This window comes from Anabas testudineus, chromosome 7 (assembly GCF_900324465.2).
Source record: "Anabas testudineus chromosome 7, fAnaTes1.2, whole genome shotgun sequence".
NCBI lineage: Eukaryota > Metazoa > Chordata > Actinopteri > Anabantiformes > Anabantidae > Anabas > Anabas testudineus.
In genome coordinates this window covers 24,794,569-24,808,085 of record NC_046616.1, presented here as the reverse complement: position 1 = coordinate 24,808,085, position 13,517 = coordinate 24,794,569, and the positions used below count along the sequence as shown (strand labels likewise).

At 39.9% G+C, this 13,517-nt stretch overlaps 1 protein-coding gene across 1 annotated transcript; it reads left to right on the top strand.

Moving 5' to 3' along the window:
• The first annotated feature begins 5,063 nt into the window (after positions 1-5,063).
• LOC113167908 (zinc finger protein PLAGL2-like) lies at positions 5,064-10,937 on the top strand. The gene is made up of 2 exons (XM_026368844.1): positions 5,064-5,216; positions 7,923-10,937. Exon 2 carries the CDS (start codon positions 8,366-8,368, stop codon positions 9,650-9,652), a length of 1,287 nt encoding a protein of 428 aa, XP_026224629.1. The 5' UTR covers positions 5,064-5,216; positions 7,923-8,365; the 3' UTR covers positions 9,653-10,937.
• The last annotated feature ends 2,580 nt before the right edge of the window (positions 10,938-13,517 follow it).

Genomic DNA, 13,517 nt, shown 5'->3' with positions numbered 1-13,517 from the left:
TCCAAAAAGTTCAGTAACTTGTACAGTATAATATGTCCAACCCATTAAATGTTTTTGGAACTACTTTTGAAAGCTCTCGCAATACATCATGCGTTCTCTCGCAAAACTATTGCGTTATTGTCAATAACCATTTTTTTAGCGAGTATAGCCCGTATCACTCTTTGTAACTGTGGCCAGTGAGTGGGTTCACCCTCAGCTGTGGCTGCCGAGCATCAAGTACCACTGTAACTCTGCGAGATTAAGACGGTTTTTAAGATTAGTTAACGGAGGATATAATAGGTGTCGTGCCAAAAAGCGAGTGTCCGTCAGAAACTGATTGCTGGACCGCTGGACTGATAGTGACGTAACAATAAGTGTATCTGCGACTACAGCTGCTTATTGTTCGGTATCAAATCATCTCGTCACGTGTTTATCAAAAATGTAGAATAGGACTTTAATTACCACTTAAAATTTAACCTGCATGTGTACATCATTTTTTTGGCACATGACGGACTTTCAACGTTAAAATGTGGTTGAAATAATGGCAGTTGTTGTTTTGGCGTTTATGTAACGTTGGAACAACAATTATTGCTAATGCTTGTAAAAAACAAAAGACTTATAAATCAACGTTGAAATTATAATAAGATTTGTATATTAAAATTACATATTGCCTTTAAACACAAAAAAGCATTTCCTTCCTAAATTATTACAATCATTATTTTTAGCCTATTAACGTTTTTGATATTTAGATAAGCATTTATATACTTATCTAAATCTTATCTTTGTTCTTAAGTTTGACATGAACGTGGATGCTGATTTAAATCTGCCAAATTAGTGGACAACACTGAAGCATATAGATTTTCTGATTTAGTTAAAATTTCTGACTGCTCAATTATTTGCAATTTGTATGATATTGTTTACTGAGAAGTTCTTGAAAAAATTACATTATAATTTATTTTATTAGAATAATTAGTTGGTGGCAGTTATTTTTGGATATGGTACAGGGATAGGCATATGAGTATTGCAATATGCACAGAAAGCTAAATACATATTAGAATTGGAAATCACTGATATAGTCAGTATTGTCATGTTGTTCCAATAGCAAATTACCTATAACACAGTTGAATGCAAAATTACAGGAATGTACAGGAAACTCTTTGTATAGTTGAATCAGAGTTAAAAGTAGAATGTAAAAAGTAAGATGTTGAAACAACGTTGCTCTGTCAACGTATCAATAATCTTCAGAATCAAAACAAAATTCAGTGGTCATTCAACATTGATCCATGTCGTTGATTCACCTATGATTCACCTAATAGAAAATACATACGTATATATATGTGTGTGTGTGTGTGTGTGTGTATATATATGTATATATGTTTAGGTTTTAAGTGTAGAGAAAGGTTCAAAAGAGTTCTGTTTTCAGTTTCAAGTTTCTGAAAATTGAGAGTGAGGCAGCTGAGCTGTTCCACCATTGAATGAGATGTGCTGCTGCGTTTTAAAATATCTGGAGGGGTTTAATAGTGTAGCTGGTTACCACTGGTTTACTCCTATATTAATGCAAATGCCACCATCGCATGTCATTAACTTTGTGTCTTCTCTCTCCTGTAGTTGTGCTGCCTCCTCTCTGTCTCCCTCTCTCTGTACTTTTCTGCAGGTATCCTCGGCCTGGAGCTGTATGTCTCCAGAATCCACTTGACCTGCCCAATGTTTTTGCTGCTTGTTGTTGTTTTTATTGCCTGCTGTTCTTTTCTCTCTCCTCTTTCCACTCACCTCAACCGGTCGAGGCAGATGGCCGCCCACTATGAGCCTGTTCTGAAGGAGGTTTCTTCCTCTAAAGGGAGTTTTTCCTCTCCACTGTTGCCTAAAGCTTGCTCAAATGGGATTGTTGGGTTTTCCATATTATTTTTTGTATAATTATACTCTCTAAGGTCTTAAACCTTGCACTGTAAAGTGCCTTGAGATGACTTTTGTTGTAAATTGCCGCTATGCAAATAAAACTAAATTGAATTAAGTTGAATTATTAAACTATCAAAAGAAAACTTGTAGTAGTGCTGGTACTGTACCAAGCAAGATGATAGTACAGCAGAAGTACAAAAACCCAGTACTAAAGTAATCTGAATCAGACTTACTGGCTAAGTATGAATTTGAATTTGATTCCGATTACTAGTAGCTCTCACCATACTTACACACAGTAACAGTAACAATAGCAAAATCAAGGAAGATTAACATTGCATTGAAACACCCAAGCATGTATGAGGCTGGACAAAGACTACTTAACATAGGGAAACTATGTACAAAGAGGTAGATGAAAAGGATAGAAACTGCAGCATTTAAATGTGAAGAAGTGGAACTATGGACATTACATACAGTTTGTATTCAACTATTGAATAATATGTTAAATATACAGTTATTGCATAAATTGTGTGTTATAACTCAAAAGTCCAAGTACTGGTCTAAACAAATACACCACCAAATATGGCCCAGATCAATTACCAGCTTTCTTGACTACACAGTAAATCTATGAATGTTGAAAGCGAGCTTCGTATTCCCTCTCCAGAGCACTATGGGGGAGAAATAGGAGAGAGTAGACATTTTCTGACCCGATGTGAATTCCTGTTCGAGCTTCAGCCCTTGGCTTACCCTACCTACTGAGAGGTCCAGGGTTGCCTATGTAATTTCCCTGCTGACAGGTCGAGCCAGGAGATGGGCTACAGTCGAGTGGTCCCGTAAGGCTGATTATTGTTATTGGGTTATTGAGTATATGGGTTGACAACTGTTTTTGGGAGTGCCAGATGGATCGAGCCACAGTTCATACTCTTCTTGTCAAAACTTTCTTTCCTGCTTCTAAGACTTTGTTTCCACCTGCAGAACCTGTGCAACTAGGCAGGTCCCATAGAGATGTTTTTGAGAACATTTTTGTTTCTGTTGTGGGTGGGCTGGACACAAAGCCATTGAGCGTCGGGATCGGGAGGACAAGAAAGATGTCTGCCTGTGGGGAAGAAAGGTGGAACCTCTCGGTGCATAGATTATCGAGGGTTAAACACTCCTCACTTGTAAGTCGCTTTGGATAAAGGGTCTGCCAAATGACTAAATGTAAATGCTAATGTAAACAATATAACAGTTAAGAACTATTATCCCCTGCCTCTCTTCACTTCAGCTTCTGAACTTTCAAAGTAGCGGCTGGTTAGTGTAGTGGTATGATCACCGCCTTCCATGTGGGAAACTGGGGTTTGAAGCCCAGCTGTGGTCTACCTCCAGTAGGGGTCCTTAGGCAAGACCTCTTCACGCCTACCCTTGTCACTTTGGGTAAAAGCATCTGCCAAATGACTGAAATGTAAAGTGCTTTTAACACCCAGGCAGGCCTCTGCAATATTTGGTTATGCCCTGCGGGCTGACTAGTGCCCCAGCCGTTTTCCATAACTTGGTCAAAGATGTTTTGGGAGATATGCTGAATTAATACCCCTTTAATTAGGGTATTTGATTTGATATTCTCTCATTCTGAGGCTGAGCATTGGAACCATGTCAGAACAGTTTTACAATGGTTGTTGCAGAACCAGTTTATGTCAAAGCTGGAAAGTGCAAATTTCACATGTCCACCATCCAGATCTTGGTTTCATCGTAAACCAGAAATATTAAAATAGACCCGGCCAAGGTCCAAGCAGTGTTGTCCTGGCCTGCCCCAGAGAGTCGTAAACAACTCCAAAGGTTTCTAGGATTTGCCAGTTTCTAGAAAATTCATTCATCCCATGCACCAGGTAACATCAGCCAAGACCCCGTTCTCATGGTCAGCTGCAGCTGAAGCAACTTTTCAAAAGCTAAAGAAAGATTTGCTTCTGCTTCTATTCTCACTCTCCCTGATCCACAGAAACAATGTATTGTTCAAGTTGATACCTCCAATTTTGGGGTAGGGGCCATCCTGTTCCAGAGTTTGCAGGATGACAATAAACTGCACCCCTGTGCTTTGTTTTCCAGATGCCTCTCTCCTGCTGAAAAAAACTATTGCGTGTGTATTCGTGAACTACAGGTGAATAACCTAGCCTTAGAGCAATGGAGGCACTTGAGGGTGCAGCCTCACCTTTCCAGGTATTGATAGACCACAGAAACATTCAATACCTGCTCAACCAAAAGACTTAACCCCAGGCAGGACAGGTAGGCACTATTTTTTAATCACTTTGATTTCTCCCTTTCCTATCGCCCTGGACACAAGAATGGCAAGGCTGACGCCCTTTCACGCCTCTACTCACCTGAGAGAGACAATGCAGATAGCGGCTACATCCTTCCTCTACCAGCACGTCTAGGAGCTGCTCGCCTGGATGCCAGGAGTTTGAGCTTGGCCCATCTTCCTGTCCAGATGGGAAGCTCTTTGTTCCCGAGACCTAAATTCTTGAGCCCCCCTATTGAAACTAATAGGACTCCCAGACACCGCTTTTCAGCACTTCTACATTCACTCCCAGTACCCTGTAGACTATAGACGCACATTTCTACAGACTTTGTCACCGGACTACCACCATCTAAAGGTTACACCACCGTTTTTACTGTTGTAGATAGGATCTTGACAATGGCTCACTTTCTCACCTTGCCCAAGCTCCCGTCAGCCAAAGAGAGAGACATGGTACCTTTATGGTCTACCAATGTGGGGTAGACCATTGGTAGGTTTTGGTCCAAGCTCTGCCACCTTCTTGGGATTTCCATCAGCCTCTTGTCTGGCTTTCACCAAGAGTCCAATGGCCAGACTAAGAGACTGAACCAACAGCTGGACTGGACTCTGCCTCCTGTTCCAATTCAATTTTGCCTATCTGTAGTGAATCCCAGATATCTTTTAATTACATTATAATAGTCAAAATTCAAATTACAGATATTCCAGAATTCCGATTAGTATTATCTTTAATTTGGCACATTCATAATTATTATTCGCCTTTGTTTTATAATTTTACTCGCATTACTATTTCAACTAGTCAAAATACAATTTTCGAATTCTTAAATGTGATCATGGATATTTTGTTTAAAACTCTTTAATATTAAAACGGCCTGCCATACAGGCTTACATGACAGAACTGTTTTCTGCGGGGTTCCTGTGAGCCCGGGGTGTGACGTCACTCTCCCAGAATGCATGGCTTCTAGCGCGGCGCCCAGCAGTCCAGGCCCGGAGTCTAATAAACATCTTTAGAACTTCTGCCAAAATGTCGATGTGGAGACGGAATGGAGGCTCAACTTCAAAGTGGACCTAGGCACCATCGGTAGGTAGCCGTGCGTTCGTGTCTGCTTATCAAAACTGTACTCTAGTAACTCGTTGGAGTTTAGCAGTTAACCGTTAGCTCCCGCAAGACAAACTCTGAGACAACTTAGTGACGTTCAGCTTTTGTTTTTTAGTTTGCCTACTAGCACGACTAACTCTCTGACTTCACCTACAGCCGCACTAACACAACTCGCTGAAATTATTTGTTATAAAACCAGCGTAAATCAAAAGCAGAAGCACGAAACTGAATTTCATCTCCGCCGCCGAATTTTGTGAACGCAGCAGGCTAGCAGTAAAATGTAACGTTAACCTTAGCCACGGACTGGTGACAAGCCTGTTTTACTAATGTCTGCCTGTCTTAATCTGGTCTTTTCAGTTATCGTCTCAGTTTTTCTCACTATTCTCACCTTTAGCAGTTAGCTTAACAATATAGAGTTAGTTGAAGCAGAAAAAAATGATTTAAAGTTAATGGCACTTCCATTCTGATGACCCACAAGATGGCACTACCAGCTCCCATCAACTTTCCCTTGACTTAGACTCCTCATGGAGCCCTTCACCAACGTTTCCACTGCTTCTGCCTCCTGGTATGATGGATATTAAGCCACCTGCTAAAAGTTTCATAAGTAATTCAAATTATAAAAGTAAATAAAAAGTAAAAAAACAAGACAATTTCCAACCATGTTGAAAATAAAGGTTCTCATTCTAAATTTCTGTCCAAGTTGCAGGGCTTCAGAGTGTGCATTGTATAAGCATTGTTGTATTTATCAGTTATGTATCAAATCAGTTTAATTTCAGTGTTAGTTTAAACTCCAAATCACTTAAGACACCAAGTCCACAGTACAACTGTCAGGTACATGTGTGTTTGTTTTTTAAATTTAAAAGCAAAGGAATCAGTAAATTGTAACAGTGATTGTGATATAATCAACGATAGTGAAGAAAAATGGTAGATAGATAATTTCTAAATTCGTATTTTTCAATTCAAACATACATAATATAATTATTCAAACAATAATTTTAAACATACTAAACATACATCAGAAATTATTTTCACCTGATTTAATTAAACAGTGTATCATTAAAAATGTTCTCATTAACTGATTAAACCTCCAAAATTATGATAAGAATGGCGTGAGAAATAAATTAAAGTGTCAGAAGTCGATTTGTTATTTTAAGCAAAGAGGGTCTTGCTCAGTTTTATTTCGTGGTTAAACTAAAGCTTTCCAAGAATGCCAGTAGGTGGACTCAAACACAACACAAGTGACTACACCACCATAAGATCAGCATTACATCAGACTATGTTCCCTGACTGATAGAAAATCAGCTTCATCACAAAAACATTTACGATTACGACATTTACGTGGTTGTACGATTTATTTTTTTTTTTTTTAAGATAAAGTAGGGCTGGGCGATTAAAATAATATGTCGATATAACTTCAATAGAGCCCATTCTAGCCATGTTTTGACATGAAAAGCTAGTGTTAATGAGAATAGCGCCACACGAACCAGTCAGCAGCAGGAGCGAGATATAAAAAAATTACGACAGAAAATGTTAACAGAAACTCAAGCAATATTGTTACGGACAAATACCAGTAAGCTTGGTCTAAAATAACTTACCCATGTAAGAGGAAAAGGGAAGCTTTGGGCTTGACAGAAATACTAATTTAACTTGCACTGAGATATAAACAAATTTTCACCAATTAGAAATTAGAATAGAAATTTACTTCATATTGCCCAGTCTTATTTTCAGGTTTATGTGAAGCTAGCAGAACAGAGCATAATATGTTTTGTCAAATGATATTTTTTAAAAATGTCTGGTGGAGGTAATGTTACACAGTGGTCTCTTGTTTTTTGTCTTCCCTAATGTTATTAGCTCTCTTCTCTAAGGCATGCTTCATGCTTTTTGCGGAAACTGATGCAAAACCCAGCATGCTGCTGCAAACCTCTGTAGTTACATTACTCAACCTGGTGAACCTGTGCATATGGGGCTTGTGTATGGCTGTTGGTTTTTAAAACTCTGCCTTGTGTGTATTTAATTTTTTTTATTATTTTTTCTGTCTTCTGTAAACTAACAGCCAAACAGTATTTGTATGTGTTGCAAATAAAACTGATTCAATTCAGTGCACAGAACTTGTTATTGATTGGAATGTCATGTTCTTTTACCTAAGTGCGCTTATTGACTTAATATTAATGTATGATCCTAATTTGGAAATATGTTATATTATTGTTATGTTCATTATTTTCCCAATTATATGTACACAATACATAGTGTTATGTTACAAATATCCTCTTTCTCAACATGGATCATTAATCGTCAAAACCATATGTTGTGCAGGTTTGAGCATGTGTTAGAGTATTTCTTAAAAATACACATTGGTTAGTGTGTAAAGACATATTCTTCTGTGACAGTACCTAAAGATAAATGTAAGTGTAAATAAAGTGGATTTTTTTAAAGAATACAACAAAAAAGCTGAAGTAAGTCTCCTGCACTATTGAGAGTGGTAAATGGATCAGAGCTGAAAGTGTGAGATGTTTTTATGGAACAGACGGAAGTGAATGAAAGGGGGCACATAAACAATTGTGAAAATAAGTGTTTATCACTTATTGACATGAAATTGTGGAGGAAACTTTTATATTTCAGTTTATCCAGATGCTTTTTATTATGCCAGAGTATGATTTGCACAAAGTGACACTGCTTTCTGTTTTGCAGGTCCGTAAAGATGCAGAGCTGCGTCTGTGATTCAGCTGCTCTGACTAGCATCCAGGATTACTGAAAAGTAAAATAGGCTGTGGGCCAACACAAGCTTTTCTCAGGAAACTCATAGATCCAGTCAGCACTTCCAAAGCTTCTTATCACTGCAACCCTTTTAGGGTTGTTATGGCAGATGCTGTCACAGAAACCAAGTACTGGATGCAGGCTTGCCCCAGTAAGGCAGGACAGACCATTATTCATTGCTGCAAGACATTGTCAAATGGTCAACAAACAGCACTTAGCATTAATTCAAGTACTCCAAGTTAACAAAGCAGCAAAATATTTGGAGGCTGATGGTCAGGTCTGTGGTGAATCCTCATGAATCTTGTCTGTTTCTGCCCAGGCTCTAGGCCAGAGTCCCTGCGCAGCAGCAGAGCAAGCACTATTCCTTCTTTCAGACCATGTTCCACCAACAGGACCATCTAAAGAGCCCACTGCAAGAGAGACGTCCAGCCAGTAGGCAGCTCTTTCACTGCCAAGAGTGTGGGAAGCAGTACAACACCCAACTGGGTTATAGGCGCCACCTGGTGGCAGCCCACAATGCCACAGCCGGCCTGCCCTGCCCAGAGGGGGCTGCTTCATTGCTTGAGCAGTTGGGTGGCCATATTGACAGGCCTCCACCATCAGAGGGTAACACTAATGCTGCTGTGCCAGTAAGAGAGAGGAAGTACTCATGTGAGCGCTGCGACCGCCGTTTTTATACTCGTAAGGATGTACGCCGTCATGCTGTGGTGCACACTGGACGTCGTGACTTTCTTTGCCCACGTTGTGCACAGCGCTTTGGGCGCAGAGATCACCTAACCCGCCACTTGAAGAAGAGCCATGCTCAAGAGTCAGGGTTGATGCCACCCTGTACCCCATGTACTCCTGTGGCTACACCAACTAATGCCACCCATTGCCCGGTGAAGGAAGAACCCAGCCCTGTGACCTCAGATATAGGTTCTGTCTCAAAGGAGTCAATGGAGCCTTTCTCAAGGGATGGGTACAACTCCTACCCCATGGCCAATCCTGTCCCTGGGATGGGCTATCCTCATGGCCTCATGCAGGGTTCCTTGTCATCAAGCATGGCTGTGGGTCGCCACATGCCCTCCCAATCCTCTCATCCCCACCACCATCACTTACAGCCCCCAGCGGCTCCTCAGCAGCAGCCATACAGCAACATAGCTAGATACCAGCACGGATCTACCTCATATCCTCGTGCTGACGTGGACAGTTTTCTGCTGGACCTGCAGAGTGCCCCTTCAGCTCATCTGAGTGCAGTCAATTCATCTACCTCTACTTCTGCCTCCCCCCAGGGAGAGGTGGTGGGTGAAGGAGTGGGTGCTGGTGGTGATGCTCACCTGCTATGTAGGAGCCCTGCTGTCTCCTCAACTGAGCTGTCCTGTCCCAGTAACATGGACCTTGGATCTCTGCTGGGCTTTTTGCCTTTCAGCCTGCCTCCCTACAGCCCTCACATGGGAATGGGAGGGTTAGTGATGAGTTATCCACCTGCTACCACCACCTCCTCTCCATCTTCTTCCAGTGGGCTCTCCTCCCAGGCTCCAGGACCTTTTCCCTTCTTCCAGCCTCCCCAGGCTCATGTACCCCAGGGTCCTGGAGCCCACAGCCAACTACCTCAGGCATACAGTGGTCCTGCCATGAGCACGTCCAGCTCTCTACCTCATTACTACCAGACCTTTCAGCAGTAAGCAGCTCTGTTCCCAAAACTGTTGTCTTTACTGATGCTCATGGATTTTGTTAATGAAATGGTAAAACATCAGAATAGCATTTTTACTGTAAAACAGTGTAACTTTAGCCTATCAGTGCTAATGATGCTAGTTTTTGTAGTTATTGTTGAACACAACAAATCACCTCATCAGTATTACATTGTTTAAAGGAAACTTGATTTGAGGAAATGTAGATAGTATCTCTACTTTAAAAACAGGGTACCTCTTTTCATCAGGCCAACAGTGGATATACTTAACATCACAGGTGCTGTGTAGCATTGAGAGTATTCCAAGTTAAGGTTATCGCGGTAAATGCTACAGTGTAGTATTTTATCCAGTTAAAAGTCATGATTAAGAAAATGTCACTTCCTTACTGAAGCTGACAGGACATCTTTCTGGCTTTAGAATACTTGCGCTTAAAACTCCCTTACAGTGGGAAAAGTTAGTATAAGATATCTGTAGTTGGTGAGTACATGCAAAAACAAATGAAAATGCAAACTCAACAGCAGTGTCTGTCTCTATTATATATGGTGTTTACTCCATGAAGAGCTTCCCAACCAGTCATCCAGCATTACATCAAATTACGTGTCCAAGTGTATCAGTTGATGGAATTATGTAATAACAGAATTCATCAACCATTATTTCAGATGGTGTACACAACCTCTTTACTATGGATTTCTGAATTAGGCCTAGTGAGAATTTGGTCATTTTTTTGTGTATTGTAAGTGCAGTAACAATTACAGTCAAAAAAATAACTGTATGCTACACTTACTGAAGTGTAAGTCCTCTGGTCTATAATTAGCAAAGTAGTAAATCTAAAATGTTTTGCATTATTTTTGCCAAATAATAAGAGTAACGTGTTCTAAATTCCCACAGTGCCGATTGGCAAAATGGCTCTTCAGTATGTAATTCCTGAAGCCCTGAAACTTTACTTATCTGTCACATCAGCATGGGAGCACATACCAGCAGCTACATACCTAACCTTTTGTTTTATTAAATGTAAATTGCACTTACATTTCATTTCAAACTTTGCAGGCCCTTAAAGGCGTGCTAAATCATGTAGGGCAGAAACCTTTTTTCCTTAATATCTTGACATTTTGGAGCAGAACATTTGTCTGCTCAGACAGATGTGTTGGTTAGTTTAAATATTCTTCACTGCTATACACTGCTATATTTAAAATAGTTCCTTTTGTAAGAAACAGTTCATGTTAACCTGCCAACCAGTTGGTGAACCAATCTGAATGTCTTGCCACCTTATATATATGCCACCATATATATATATATATATATATATATATATAAATATATATATATATATATATATATATATATATATATATATATATATATATATATATATATATATATATAAATATAAATAAAATTCAGTGGACCTTTTTAAAATCAGATTGTCCTTTTCACCCACCAGTATGGTGAATAGTCCTTTGAGATTTTCTCAACAAATGAATTTGCATTTGGCGCTAGGCTGGTGTTTATATTGGATACTGCCCTTAACGTTGCCTTAAGGTGAACTAGTTGTTGCTCCTCCTTATTTCATTTACATTTAGCAGATGCTTTTATCCAAAGCGACTTACAAGTAGGGTACAAGGGTAGGCAGGGTAAGCGTGAGGAGGTCTTGCCTAAGGACCCTTACTGGAGTTAGGCCACAGCTGGGATTTGAACCCCAGCTGTTAGTGATGTTACCACTACACTAACTCCCTTACAGCGACTCCCTTACAGCTCCTGCTTTTCAATTTCAATATTTACCATAGCAGACGCAACTTTAGCTACATGACGTGACCTATGGCACTTGGGAATGGCATTGCACTTCAGACAAATGGCAGTCTCAGAGCTCTGACTACCCAGACTACCCCTGGATTTGAGCAGGATCTGTGATCTGCTGGCTTAACCACCTTTGTTTTGAAATATAAGGCAGGATAAATTCTGTAAAGGCCTTCTAGAGCAGTTGTACCCGTTTCTCCAAGGTTACGTGACTGCTGGTTGGGACCCTGGCCTTGTCTTTGCTGCTGGGGCTCAGAAAAAGCTAGATAAGCAGCAAGTGAGATGCAATTGGTTAAGATTCAAGATTTCTTTGACAGTTACATTGCAAGAGCAATGGATCCCATGCAACTCCACAGGATGGATGGATGGATGTTCCAAGTGATTGATGTGATATTTGAAAGTGAAGTAGAGCATGAGCCAGTCACATAGATGATGCCTTAATTAAATGAACTGTGTGTTGAAGGACTTCTCTCACTAATTGTAGCACCCTTGTAAGTGTAGCACCAATGTCTTAAAATGCTACTGCTGTGCCTCTCTAAGAGTGTCTGATCTGTTAACTGGGTCTAAGCACTTATAACATGTTTTAAAAGGTTGAATTTGATCTGTACCTTAGACACAGAACTGTGGTTTTCTGTATTTTGTATTTGCTTTTAGTTACTATGCCTTTTAATTGTGCCATTAGATTAAAAGTATCAAGGTAGATTTTATGAATCTAAATTCTTTACATAGTGACTTTGATATTTTAATTCAATTTTCCTACCTCCATTATATATCCTTCTGCAAAAATGATTAGAAATAGTTTTAACCTGTAACTGTTAGGCAGAGTTACCACTGTTGGATGTGGGTCTATGTTCAAAATTTAACTTTGAAGGACTGTGTACACACTTAGGTCCTCCTGGTGTTTTCAAGAGTCAAACATTGTTCTCTGTACTTGCCTTTAATGATATTTCTACTTATTTACTACCTCAGAGAAGAGACAGGTGACTGTCCATCTAACTGCAGAGAAAGTGACTATAGTTTTATATTTTGTCAGAACACGCACATGTACTTTGTTTGCTACATCGTTTTGTTTTGTTGTGTTTTGTTTTTTTTTTAGTGGGGATAGTTGACAGCAAAATTATGCTGGAGCTTTGCCTGTCTTTTGTTGTGTTTATAATGCTGTGTCCTCTGCCTCTTCAGTCTGTAGAGTTTACTCTTTAGGGATCGGGCCTCAGTCTTAAGGAATCCTGCAGCTGCTTGTTAGAATGTACAGACACTTAGGTACTAATTTAAGCATTTCACCAGAAAGCAGCTTTATCACTTCTTATTCCAAATTGATAATCCTGCTCTGAGTGGTGGTTCCAGCTTCTCTACTGGCTTTTCTGCTACATATAAGTGTAATTATTGACTCTTCAGTCAAACAAAATAGGCATAATAAGCATAATTTGAATGCATTAGTCTTATAATAATGGACATTTTCATGTTATAGACTAAACAAACAACAAACAACAAGTACTTAAGTAAAAAAAAAAAAAAAGACACTGAACTGATTGAAGGTTTATCTAGGATGAGAAGCTGCAGCTTCTTGATACTGCTGGCTATCTGTGTGTCATATAAAGGCTACATTTCCAATAAGACAAACTGGGAAACCAGCTTACGACACCAGACGCTGGGGTCCCTCAGCCCCAGAGGCCCCAGCTCCAAAAGGGTTGTTCGGAATTTTGGGAAAATGCACTACTAGACAAACACTTGATGCAGTGCCTTACTTTCCTGCCCAGAAAACAGACTGTCAACACTAGTCTTTTGTTTAAACATTTAAGGCCTCAGTCTCTAAAGACAAACTACTTTAAGATAACATCACATGGTCATGTCAGCGGTTGTATTTATATCTGGCAGGTCATCATATTCTCATTTGGTTGGATCCCACTGCCTCCCTGATATGTCTCTAACAAATCAGTTACTACCTTGTTGAAATGTATGTGGTTCATATTCCTTAATAAAGTTTGTCTTGAACCTGGTTGCTACAATTTCAAGATTAGCTTCTATAACCCTGGAAGGTCATTCAGGCCATGGTTCCAGTTTCTCC